Below are 13,281 nucleotides of genomic sequence, written 5' to 3'. Positions count from 1 at the left end.
ATGTTTGCTGTTGTTGTTTATTTATTCTTCAGGCCCCGTACAGAACATGTTAACTACAATGATTTTTTTTTTTAAATACAATTACTAATATTATTTACAGTAAATTTCAGATGCCTCCTGTGTCCTCCAAAGTTTGCCACGTCCTAATCTTTGAACCACCTGAAAGAGGGAGGGGGCAGGTAGAAAGTCACGTGGTCAGACAGGTAGACTCACTACAAAAAACGGGAGCGTTCAGCCATTACTTCGCGATGGTGACTGCGGGAGACATACTACCGTAAAATACATGCTATATAATTTTGGATTTCACGTAGGTCAGGTGTCACGGTGAAGGCTCTTCCATCTTCTGCCTCCCGCCTGTTTCATTTAGACTAAGTATCACTGTAGTCGCTGCCTTTCAGTGTTGTATAGTATTACATTAGGTTTTGTTTTTTTTTTTTGTTTTGTTTTTATTATTTTGCGTTCAGATGGCGGCGCAGGTAGACTACCTGGTGGTGGTTTTCACCGCCACATCTGGCACGAGCGGAGAGCTGCTGGGATCTGACGAGAAAGAGCTCGTGCAGTTGGTTTGGCAGTTGGTGGATGTAAAGAACAAAACGGTAAAAGCAAAGAAAAGTATCCTTATTGAACAGTACCTATTGTTTCCAAATTTTCGTTATTCCAAAGCAGGAAATACAATGATCAGTGATCAAGACTGAACTGAAACTAAACCAATACATAATGTTATAATTAGTTAATATAATAGTTAATAATGTGATTTGTCCAGGTTATTCTTTCTTCTGACATTATTGAAGAATTCTCCATTAGTTAAAAATAGTTTCCAAAGACATCCAGTATAACAAGATGTGAACTGCCTTTTCCTCTTGACGTGAGGAACTAACATAGGAGACTTTAGCCCAGTCATAATGTTTATGTAATTATGTTTACAATGAAAATCAATTCACATATATTCAACTCCATCATATTATCCAACAGCATGAGTTCCTGTGTGGGCCACTGTTTCAAGACTGACTTGTTTTCTTCTCTGAACCAGTTGGGCAAGGTGAATGAGCTCCTCATTAAACCTGACCTCTTAGAGTTGACAGAAGAAAAAGCAGAGGAAGATGTGGTGGAGGAGAGCCGGGAAGAGGAGAATGGGTCTGGAGCACATTGTGTATCCACAGCTACAAGTATTGATAGTGCTTTAAACCTGGTAATGATGTCTCTTGAGTCTCTAGAAATACACTATTGACTTTTAATTCTTGGCAAATAATAATATATTCTGATTAAAATCCCTTGTGCCAGATCATGTAATTTTTTCTCTTGTTAATGTATTATGTTTCCTTCTTCACAGTTTAATCTACAACTGACGAATGAGGTGAACAGCGCGGGCGCAGGCACGTCATTGTGTTTGTGTACAGACGGGCAGCTCCACATCCGTCAAGTGATTCACCCTGAGGCTGCAAGCAAGGTGAGCAAGCTGGGTAGGGTGAACACCTCGAAGCCAGGGCGGATGTTCACTTACTACTGCAGGAACCATCAGTGTTGTGTCAGCACTGTTCTCCTAATTGAATTAGATGTTAGTGTGAAACTGATCCACAGAACGGAGGCGCTCGTATGAAACTAAGCGAAATCCGGTGACAGAAGCCTATACACATACTGTACTTGCGCACACATAGCAGAGCTGATGACATTCCCCCACATCTTAAAACTGTTTTATTCAAACACGCACAGTGAAGAAAGCAGTGTATGTTTTACTAGCCTGAGCAAACAGTGTGATGACAGTCATAAAACAACAGCTGTTGATGAGCGACTTGTTCACATCCTTTCATTGAATTTCTTCCCTCTTTAGAACATCCTGATACCGGACTGTTTCTACTCCTTCTTTGACCTTCGGAAGGAGTTTAAGAACCACTTCCCCAGATCTGACCTCAAGGCTTTGAATGTTCACATCATGGCAAACTGTATCCCATTCATATATTCTGTATTTACATTTGGTGACCTGTTAACACTGTTGTGTTATTTATTGACTGTGTTTTTAGATTGTGTCGGTTATTGTTTTCTCCTTTCAGTCTGATCTTGTGTGCACATGGTGCACTCAAAAATAGCATATTAAAAGTTAACAAGCTAGGGTGTTGGCTGCAGAGTAAGAGGTTTTGAAATGCAAATAGGAAAAGAAAGGCAGCACCTTCCTTAGCCCTTGGTGAAAGAGTGTGTGCTTAACCAACAGGGCAAACCTCACCCACCCACTGGTACAGAAAAACTGACATCCCATGTTTAACACAATTATCCAGACTTGCTGTTTCTAAGTTTACCCCTGTCTTTAGATGACTCACAATATGGCGCCGCGGATGGCTGCCTCGATTTGTTGGTGCGCTCTGTTTTGTCTTGTTTTGTTTGTAAACACCGTTTTTTGTTTCGGTTCGCGGCTCTCTTTCACTAGAGAAGAACTCCTGAACATTCGGGAAAGAACTCCACGGGGTTTGTTTCCCGAGTTTCTGGCTCCTACAGCAGTTTTAGTGAACTTTTTAGTCAAAGGTGCCCTCACCTTAACATGTAAATACACTACTTTACTTATATTTTATTTTTATGTACATAATTTTTTATTTCCACTCTTATATAGTTTTTCAGTCTTAATGTTATATGTTCAGTTGGCTTGTTCATATCTTTATGGTTCATATTTATTTATTTATATGTAGGCACCGTCAAATCACAACAAATTCCTTGTAATGGAAGTTACTTGGCAATAAATCTGATTCTGATTCTGATTCTGATTCTGATTCTGAAAAATATTTTGAGCCTGTGTCTTGTTTACTTTTCTTAACTGGCTCCTCCTCAGCTCTTAGTATACCTGTTGATGAGCCCACCAGGTGGGATCCCTTGACTCCTCAGGATCCATCGGCCACATTGTCAGCAGAAGTAGCTGTGCAGCAGGCCCGGCTTATGTCCAGCATTGTTCTTGCACTGCTCTCTGAGCCATTTTGTGAGTACCACATATGAGGATTCATGTGAAGCACTTGTAATTAGTTTGACATTTATGCTCAGCTGTGTTTGTTTATAAATGACACACACCGTTAATAATGCTAAAATATAATTTCTTTTTATCAGAGGCTATTTTGAGTGTTTTTAAAGGAAACATAAAAAAAAAAAAACAGTGGCAGTCCCTGCCTGTCTCACTGGTTAGCCAAGTCAAGGCATAATTATGAATAATTTTCGTCACTTTGCTGCTCAATGAGTTAAGATAAGAAGCAGCAGAGTTATTGAAAATAAGTAAATGTGTTAGCTCCATCCTCAGATGAGTTGCTGTTTATATTGACTGCTTTACAAAGAAACTGTCAGTCTGTAAATCCAAGATTTCCTCTCATTTACACTGGATGCAACATATTATATGTGCATGTAAGACAAGGTGTAAACAAATGCTTTACTAACTTTATCATTAGGTCTAAGTGGGTGAAATTGTTGGAACAATTATTATAAATTGTCTCAATTTGTTTTTCTGCTACTGTTTGATAGCTATCTAATTTAGAAAACCTTACTTTCCCATTACAGGCCACACATTTTCTAATCCAGAGAGAGTCAGCGAGAGGTTTGAGAGTGGCACTTGGTGAGCAACTTCATATGAACAATCTTTATGTTCTTCACTTCTAAACTCAGCGCTGTGATAATTTCTGTGTGGGGTTGTGTGTGTGCAGCAGTAAGATGGAGAAAGTGAGCGACAACACAGTGATCAGAGCCAGAGGGTTGCCATGGCAGTCTTCTGACCAGGACATTGCTCGGTTCTTCAGAGGCCTCAACATTGCCAAGTATGACATAGATATTTCATAGGCATGCTCATTTATACAGATCTTTGTGTTTATTTGAACACTTGCCATCGTATAACTGATAATAAAGCTGCTGATGCTGCTTCATATGTTTTATAGAGGAGGGGTTGCCCTGTGTCTCAATGCTCAGGGGAGAAGAAATGGAGAAGCACTTGTTCGTTTTGTCAGTGAAGAACACAGAGATTTGGCACTGCAGAGGCACAAACACCATATGGGCAGCAGATACATTGAGGTAACCTGTCTAGACATTACTAATTAGGGAAATCTTCCCATTTATTTTCTCTTCATTTGTTTGTTTATTTTCAGAAACACCTGTAGTGACAAGTACTCTTAAATAAGCACCTTGTTTTTCTCTAACGGCAGGTTTATAAAGCAATGGGAGAAGACTTCCTGAAGATAGCAGGAGGTGAGATTATATTATTTTTATATACATTTGTTGAGGTCTTTAAGGAGTAATTAAAACTCTGTGGATGTGGTTGTGTTCTTCCAGTTCATTCCCCAAATTAAAAATCCTCATTATTAAAAAGTTCTAATGCTTTTAAAAAATGAAAACATAAATAAATAAAACTTTCTTTGGGAAAAAGGGGTCTTTTCTAAGTCTGTTAGGTGTTTTACATCCCTGTTGTCTTGAAGGGAAAATTATAATTCATAATTTGTTCAATAAATTGTCAGTTACAACTCAGCAATGCCATTTGTTTATTAATGGTAGCTTGGCCTTTAAAGAGGGCAGAAAGTTAATCAACAAGTCATTACTGACTCATCTGATGTGCATATTGAAGATTTTATTCATATGATGAAGGTTGTAGAGCAGCCACCGACTGGCCATCTGGCATACCGGACATTTTCCCGGTGGGCCGACATGTTTTTTGGGCCAGTATGATTTATTTATTGATCTGACTGGTCCATAAAAGTCGGTAGATCGGCAGCCCAACTAACTAACACTGGCCCGACCCACTCAAATGTTTAAACACCACCTCCTCTCACAGTGGTGCCTGTGCAAAAGTAATTCATTCATCAAGTCAGGGCAGACATTTCTTTCCTGGACATGCAGCCAATTTGTTCTTTACTTAATTGACATCAGACTCAACCAATCAGATACTTTAAAGCCTGAGGCTCTGAGCCAGTGGATGAAAAGTGATGAAAACACACCAGTGAAACATCTGTTTTATTGTCTGGTTAATGGTTGTTGTTGACTGGTTAACTGGTTGTGTTCATTTGGTAAAACAGCAAATCTTAAATTTAGCTATTTAATCTCTTGCTGAACTAAATCATCTTATTAAAAGTGAAGACATTATTTTCTATTCGTCAACATTAACAGCAAGTCAGCAAATTTCCGATTTTCTTTATCATCTGTTTTTGGTTGTGGGCTGTTAGTCGAATACTTTTAGGTCAAAATGTGTTAGAGGAAGTTTTTGTGTAGGTGTCCATGGCCAATAAATAAACATTTTAAGATTATTTATTCAGCCTACGCTCAAGTCCATATGTTAATACTGATGGAACTGTTTTCCTTTTTAACCAGAGTCCAATAATTCCGGGGCTGGCATCATTTTGGTAAAAAGAAGAAAACAAAAACTATATTCAGCCTTTAGTTAAACCTGGTTGAGATAACAGAAGAAAAGAGCAAACAGCAGACACAGAAACACTGATTCAACACATTAACTGAAAATAGTTTTCATGTGATCCATCACTTCTCATGTCTGTTCTGTTTTCTTTCTCCTTCAAACACAAAGTGGGATGAATGCTGCTCTAACATCCATCACTGTGCTGGAGTAAAGATGGCTACTTATCTTATTAACAAATTACACATTTTGGAAATATTTAACATGTCTATTCACACTGATTCCTGTTTACTAACTGCATAGTTTTAGTGGTTTCAAAGAGTTGCACAAAGACTGCTGGTGAACATGAATGTATATGGGCTGGTCTGGGCCAAAATGCCAGGGCAGATTTTTTTTTTTTTTATGCCCCAGTCCACTCCTGCTGCAGAGACAACAGAAATGACTTCTTCACAACATGTTTCAGTTTTTCATCACAAAGATAAAGATAAAAAGTTTGGACTATTACAGGCATTAAAGTTTAAGTTTAGCTGCATTACTGAAAATTAAAGATGAGCATAAAAAAGTATCTGTTACTCAAAGAAACAGAATATAATGCATTGATAACCAGTGGTTTAATGGTGTGACTGTGTCTTTGTACTGATCAGGTACTTCCAATGAGGTGGCGATGTTCTTGTCACGTGAAGACCAGCTCATAGTGAGGATGAGAGGTCTTCCTTTCACCGCCACACACGAGCAGGTGCTCGCTTTCTTCTCTCCGGAGGATGGGCAAAAAGAGACGTGTCCAGTCAGCGGAGGGAAGAATGGCATCCTATTTGTTCGTTACCCAGATGGGCGTCCCACTGGAGATGCTTTCGTTTTGTTTTCCTGTGAGGAACATGCTCAGTGTGCTCTGAGAAAACACAAGGAAATTCTTGGGAAACGATATATTGAGTTGTTTAAAAGTACGGCAGCAGAGGTGCAACAGGTATGTCAGTGTGCTTCTATATTCAGTCTGGAAAATTTTATATATATTTATATTTTTCATGCCCTTTAAATTAGTTAGGACACAGAGTGTTGTTTTTTTTTTTTTTTTTTCAAAACTCTCTGTATGTTTGGTTATATCTTATACTTTCTTGAATTATTTGAGAAAGGCTTCTCAGTGGGGACCTGCATTACAAGGTGCATGATAACTTGTGCATTTATTTCCTTATCTTTGGGGACTGATAATCTTACAACCCACATAGATATCTAAGCAGAGGCTTTTCCTCAGGCTCTTATGTATAATAGCATACAGGGATTTTATTGGTCCTTTCCAGAAACACAAACATGCTGGTGTCCTGTTGGCTACAAGCCAGCTCCTGTCTGACATTGCAACACATTTAAACGCAACATGGACTTGACTTATTGTACACAGGATAGTGCCTTAGAGGTGGCATTTCTTGAATTTTAACTACTGCTAGTGAGTTTTTTGTTTGTTTTTTTACCTAACCATATATGCTAAACACATAAAAGGCTGTTTAGAACCAGACAAGTTCCTTGACAGTGTTTGCTTTAGGCAGAGTGTGTAATTTAAAACTGTGGTTGTGTTTTTCAGGTGTTAAACCGGTACTCATCGGCCCCCCTGATCCCTGTAGCCCCAGCCCCCCTAGTTTCAATGCTACCCACAGTGTCTCTCTTGCCCCCTCCTGGCAGTGTGAGGGACTGCCTGAGGCTGAGGGGGCTGCCTTACACTGCAAGTATAGAGGACATCCTCACCTTCCTGGGCGAGTTTACACACGATATCAGACAACATGGTGTGCACATGGTGCTCAACCAGCAGGTACATGCACTAACCGCACTGACACACCCATTGGCTCACATACTTTCTGACAAACATTTATGGAATAATCTGTCATGATATGTGTTTCCAGGGCCGTCCATCAGGTGACTGTTTCATCCAGATGATTTCAGCAGAGCGGGCACATCAGGCCTCACAGCGGCTTCACAAGCACGTGATGTCCAGCCAGCGTGGGGCAAACAACCGTTATGTGGAGGTCTTTCCCTGCAGTGTAGAGGAGATGGGTCTGGTGCTGATGGGAGGCTCGCTCTCACATATGCACACACATACACACACCCGGAGCAGGAGTAGGACAGGGCTCAGCCCGCCGCCATGTAAGTCCAGACGTAAGTGCTGCTGGGAGCTGGGGGTGCTTCGGGACTGCAGGGTAGGTGGGCTCCTGCCGTGGTGGCAGAGTTGCTGGTTTTTCTCCAATCTAAAACTGTAGGAGGATGGGGATGAGGATTCAAAACTGTGTGTGTGAGTTTGTGTATATAAGTGTGGGTCCTCTTTGTCATTAAGTGTGATTAATTTACCCATCTGCATGCCCAGAGAAACCTGATGTGATAACTGTTCTGTCATTTTTCACCTGTGTTCACACATTCTGATTGGAAACTGTAGTGTAATTTTTCTGTGGCCTGTTTGTTTCTCATTCTTAATCAATGTCCCTTGCCATCACTTAGTCAATTCATAAACATCTGAAAGGGTTGGAAAAGTGTAAGCAAGACAATGTGATTCCCAGCAAGTCCACAATATGATAACATGCATATGGCTTACAACTTTTCAGTCTTATCAGATTGGTGGTGGTTGTGGAATTTAGCATTAATAGACCAGCACACCTAAGAAAGTGTGCATCTCCTATGCTTGTCTGATTGATTAGAAAGCAGTGTAAAAGGTGGCCAGAGCTGGTGTGTAGATGTGCTTTGTTCTCTGTGTCTGTAGTCAAAATTACAAATGGTCTAATATTTGTGAACTGTTGGGTTAACAAGTGTTAGTGTTAACATTAGTAAACAACTGAACTGTAATCATTTAAAGATTTAAAGATCATCTCTGTTCAATGTAAAGACACAAGTCCTAAGCCAGAATCGTGTTCTGGATTTAAGAAAATGTTCAGAAGGGAACACCAAAAACTAATAATATGCCTAAAAGTGTTTATATAAATTGTATCAACTCATTTTCTCTTTACGCAGAATAAACTTACCATTAGGAATGTGCAGTGTTGTTCTCATTATGCAAATACTGACCACAGATGGTTCAGTAGACTAATGTGTGCTTATGGGAAAGTAGAATCAAGTTAAATGCTGTATAGACTTGCAGCTGTTGATTCACTTGATTTTGAGACAGTCAAAAGCATGCCTTACAGATTGATGTAGAGAAATGAAAACAATGCAAGTTCTTCACCTTACAGACACAGCACAGGGCAGAAAAAAACTAATTACTACAGACATACAAATGTGTCAAGCGCTAATTAAAGGCAAATGATGGTCATTGTTTGCAAGTTTGCATGAGCATCTCTTGTAGAATCAAACAATGACCAGACTTCACCATCATGACTTTGTTCACTTCACTTCTTATGTTGTATGTGTGTGTGTGTGTGTGTGTGTATGTGTGTGGGTGTGTGGTTGTAATTTTTTTTCTTTGTTTCTCCCTCTGTTGCCTTTTTTGTAGGTCTATCTCCACCATCCTACACCTTTGCCCCTGTTCCACCTGTGTTGCCCACAGATGCTGCTGCTGCTCTCTACCCTCCCATTGGGCAGATGTTGCTGGCCCCTCGCCCCCTGCCACCAGGACATGCTTACTACCCTGCTTCAGCTCAGCTATACATGAACTACACAGCCTACTACCCCAGGTAAATTGTCATGGTTACATAATTTGAACAAAAGATCCTTCTGTCGGGTTGACATGTAGTGCAACTGGTTTAGTGGTCGCCCAATGTACAGAGAATACAGCTCCTTGGTGCAGCTGGACTCTGTTCAAGTTCCATTGCTGCAGGTCATTCCCCAATCTCTCTAATTCCCATTTCCTTTCTAGCTACTATCAAATAAAGGTCACTAGAGTCCAGAAATCCTTTAAAAAAAAGACCCCCCTGTCATTTTTCAATCTCACAATCTTCAGCAAAGTATAATGTTTTTGATTGTTGAGATGGTTCAATACTAGTTTATCGTCATCCCCATGGAAAGACTTTTTTTCTTCTCAGATAAATGTGACACATGCAGTTGTCAAATAAAAACGTTTTCCAAAGTCACTTTACATGAAAAGATCACTTTCCCTCATATAATAACCCCGCTACAACTAATAGAATAAATGGTCTGCAGAGTTTTCAGGCCTAAACTATGGCTAACAGTGTTAATTCATGGGTTGCTTGGTCCTGAGTAAGAGACTTAAGAAAGTACACTAGCACTGTTTTTTTAAGCTTGATTAAATGAGGCTTCTGTTTGCAAGTTTTATAGTGAACTGAATGGCATAAGTGCTATAAAACATTCTAAGGTGCATGTTTTGTGTATTAAGCCCTTACAATGTTTTCCAGTCCTGACTTTTTTTTTTTTGTAGTGTGCTCAAATTCTTTCACAAATAATTCCTACACCTGAAAACAAGTCTCCTTGTTTGGGGTGCAGTTATTGCAATGATAACTGTGGTAAAAATAAACTTTTAGATTAAAGGTTCGGTTTTTTTCAACAGGTTTCACTTTGTTTGCTTTTTATTATTTACTAAAAATTAAAGTTACTCATTGTGAAAAAGCAGAGACACGTTCTCTAATGTTGGAATATGTCATTCCAAGGAGACTGGGGACTGAAACAAGGGTAGTTAATAACTGAAGATCGTGTTATCAGAGAACTTGGTAAACATCAAGTGACCTCTGTTTCTCCCTGGTTAGATATTGAGACACACCTCAGACAACACCCAAAGTTACTCCCAGTCTTGTCTTGTGCTATTTCTGGCGGTTACTGCTATATTTCTTGACAAATGTCCAGCTTTCTATGTATTTACAGACCACAGTCTTGATTTACCCTCTCATTTATATCTCTACAGTCCACCTGGCTCACCTACGACTCTAGGTTTCTTCCCAGCTCCTTCCCTCTCTTCCCCTGGAGGGTTGGTACGAATGCCAGGCCTGCCTTACAACAGCAGTGGCATTAAAGACCTCATTAATGGCGTTCAAGGATACCAGGTAAGATATTTTCCTTCAAATGCACCATGTTTGCTTTATAATTTTACCGATGTAGTGCTTACTTACAATCACTGTGTGGATTTAGAGTCCACATACCTCACTGTAGGTCCCAAATGCTTTATTCAGATCTCCTCCTATTATGGGTGTGTGTGTTGTCAGGCTTCCATTGTGGTTGCCCTGAGGCTGTCAAACTAGTTTATCCTGTCTACTCTCCCTGTTCTGTCACACATGTACTGCTGCTTGCTTCAACTTGAACTGGAGGAACTCAAGTTGTTATTATCTAAATGTAAAATAATATGTTGGAGTTTATAGTCAATATTAAGGCAAACTTGGACTAGAAATGTAGTTATCATATTATTTCATGTCAGTTCTGGATTTCTTCAGCCCCACATTGCTGTTACGTCATTGTTTATAGCTATATGTTTCTGTCACCCCCCATGCAACAGTATGCACCCGAGGATGCTCTCATGCAGGCCCATGGGCTGATGCATGCTCACGACCCGGCTAGGACTCTGGTCCCGCAGCCCAAAGAATGGGTGTGTATTTGAGGTGTCTGAGGCAGGTGGCAGGTAAGGATTGGCTGAGGGCTCAGTGGTTGAGGGCGACAGCAGTTTTAGCTATTGTTTAACTGGTCAGCAGGGGTTACTGGGCTCAATATGACAGTAATGTTTCCTACATAAAGAGGACATTTTCCACCAACCCCACACAGCAGCAACAAAGGAATTTTAGTTAATCTATGGATTTTGTTTTTAATCATTTTGACTGGGACTCTGCTTTAAATAATACTTATCAGTTCACTTCTGTCCCCTTAAGAAAGGATTAAATGATACGATAAGGAAGAGAATCAACTGACTGTTCACTAACCTTCCTCCCTTGATACAGTGATTGTCCAGTCATAGCTTAACACCCATAGCAAGGCAGGATTGTCAAGCTAAGTGTTATGTATGTGTTTGTAAAAGCATAAGAAACAGAGTAAGCACTGTTTGTCTTCAGAAAAATAAGCTAGAATTGATGTAATGTCTGGCTAACTAACCTACAGTAACCCAGTGTTACTTTCAAAAGGATTTATTATTAGCTGTTCTAAACTTTCACCACCTGCTGGAAACGCATGAGAACCAGCTTGGTTCAACTCGGCATTGGATGAATTCAGTACACAAGTGAACAATTTTAATCAGCCAATATTCATTTAAATGACTATACTGAATCAACATCCTCAGTGACTGATTCAGGAGCTTTTAGCAGCTTATCTGTGATTCACGGTGCCTCACTTTTTAATTAAGAGCTTATTCAAAAGCCACAGAAAAATTATAATCTTATATCTCAGTCACAAATAATAGCACGTTGAGCCATTAGCCTAATGGACAGAGTACTTTCGTACTGTAATGACTAATAGACTGGACAAGCAACTGCGTGCACATTGTGCTGCAGTGAGCATTTGAACAAAGAGCAAACCAAGTACAAATTATCAGCAAGAACAAATGCTGGAAGTGAACTGACATGGGATTTGAATCGGCCAAATTAATTCCACGTATGCTGCAATCTGCTCTTATTCTGTGCCATATTGAAAAGCTTGACATGCATAGCAACAGTAACTAAGGGGGCAGGGTTTAGGAAAGTCAGTTGTTGGTCTTGAAGTGGGACAATGTGGATGGGTCATAAGAGGTGTCGCCTTCAGGCATTTGAAAGGGTGATGGGTAACATCTGGTGTTGGTATAAGGGTTCCTTTTATTAATGTTTGTTAATTTTGCATTGCAGTGATACTCTTGTGTCTTTCTGTCTCCCCTTCACTCACTCCTCCTGGCCTCCCACCAGGGTCCCGTGGAGTCAGTTTCTCTTGTGAACAGCAGTCTGACCAGTCAGTCCAGTGGAGGAGATGGTCCTCTCATGTCCCTTCCTTCTCTCATGGCCAAACCAGGAGGGCAGTACATGGATCTGACACTGCTGTAGAGTCACTCTTATACCCAAGTCATGTAACAACTTGGTATGTGTCAAAGACTTGTCAGTTTTATTTTAGTTTTAGTTTATTTTTTTTGTTTGTTTGTTTTTATAATCTTTTAGGTATGTTATTTATATCTTTGAGATACAGAGATAAATGTATTTTATAGCTAATTCATTATGGCCTTAGCCCAAAAATGGCATTTTTTTATTTCTTATATTGCACAATGTGTACATTAAAAGCTTTATAGAGATTTTAAACCTGTTATGTTCTTGTAATCAATATGATATATTTGCTAGCATAACTAGAGAAGAATGACTAAGTAGCTACTGAGCTAACTCTTTTCTTCCATCTTTTCTGTGAAGAGTGAAAGTGAAAGTGTGAAAGCCATGAGAATGAGTGTCATGCATGTTTATGTTGAAACATTTTATGCCCTTATCTGTTAATGCAATACATTTTAAAAGTTTATAAACATGTGATACAGTACACAGTGATTGTATCAGAAGCTTTAGTGCATGAAGAAGTTAAATAATAAAACTTTGAGATGTTTACATAATGCCAAATATCAATGCACTGCTAATCAGTAGAACTATAAATGAGTATAATAGCAGTATCTTATGAAAACACTTGTTACACTTGTCAGACAGTCTGAGCTTTTCTGCAGACTTCATTTACAAAAATGTGACAACTCACATTTCTATAGCCCCTTGTCTCTCCCTCTTCTGTCCCATCAGTAAGTTTCAATGTTGTGTTGTTGTGCCATGCCATTGGTGGTTTTGCCTTTTGTTTTGGGCTTACCTGAGCAGTGGACGGCACCGATTCATAGTACACAGGTTTGCATTCTTCCAAATGACTCAAGTCACAAGCTCTCAGCTGAAGTGGGTGCATCGAAGGAGTTCGATGGCATTCATGACCAATTTGATTACATATTGTACTTAAGATTTAGCTGTCCCTCACGGTTTCCTTGTTTTCTCTCTTACATCTATACTAAAATTGTAGAGTATGTTTGAAGAAACAGCAGAAAT

General features: G+C 39.6%; 1 protein-coding gene across 4 annotated transcripts; it reads left to right on the top strand.

The window, feature by feature from the left end:
* Positions 1-236: 236 nt before the first annotated feature.
* Positions 237-12,958, top strand: esrp1 (epithelial splicing regulatory protein 1). 4 transcript variants are annotated; one of them, XM_041989025.1, is made up of 16 exons: positions 237-596; positions 1,031-1,189; positions 1,331-1,447; positions 1,829-1,940; positions 2,816-2,959; positions 3,526-3,580; positions 3,669-3,779; positions 3,897-4,029; positions 4,161-4,203; positions 6,001-6,320; positions 6,930-7,154; positions 7,246-7,498; positions 8,820-9,000; positions 10,182-10,320; positions 10,767-10,856; positions 12,133-12,958. In XM_041989025.1, the coding sequence occupies exons 1-16, from the start codon at positions 465-467 to the stop codon at positions 12,265-12,267; spliced, it is 2,349 nt and encodes a 782-aa protein (XP_041844959.1). In that variant the 5' UTR covers positions 237-464; the 3' UTR covers positions 12,268-12,958. The 4 variants fall into 4 exon arrangements, with proteins under 4 accessions (XP_041844959.1, XP_041844960.1, XP_041844963.1 ...); XM_041989026.1 differs by having other exon boundaries at positions 238-596; positions 7,246-7,486; XM_041989029.1 differs by having other exon boundaries at positions 238-596; positions 7,246-7,486; positions 10,767-10,889; positions 12,133-12,267.
* Positions 12,959-13,281: the final 323 nt, after the last annotated feature.

The sequence above is a fragment of the Melanotaenia boesemani genome, chromosome 6, assembly GCF_017639745.1.
Source record: "Melanotaenia boesemani isolate fMelBoe1 chromosome 6, fMelBoe1.pri, whole genome shotgun sequence".
Lineage (NCBI taxonomy): Eukaryota > Metazoa > Chordata > Actinopteri > Atheriniformes > Melanotaeniidae > Melanotaenia > Melanotaenia boesemani.
Note: the sequence above shows the minus strand (reverse complement) of the source record. Positions and strands in the feature narration are given on the sequence as shown.

Coding starts and splice junctions, on each gene's coding strand:
- esrp1 (XM_041989025.1), top strand. CDS start 465: ATGGCGGCGCAGGTAGACTACCTGGTGGTGGTTTTCACCGCCACATCT. Junction 2,960..3,525: donor ACTGCTCTCTGAGCCATTTT/GTGAGTACCACA, acceptor TTCCCATTACAG/GCCACACATTTTCTAATCCA. Junction 3,780..3,896: donor AGAGGCCTCAACATTGCCAA/GTATGACATAGA, acceptor TATGTTTTATAG/AGGAGGGGTTGCCCTGTGTC.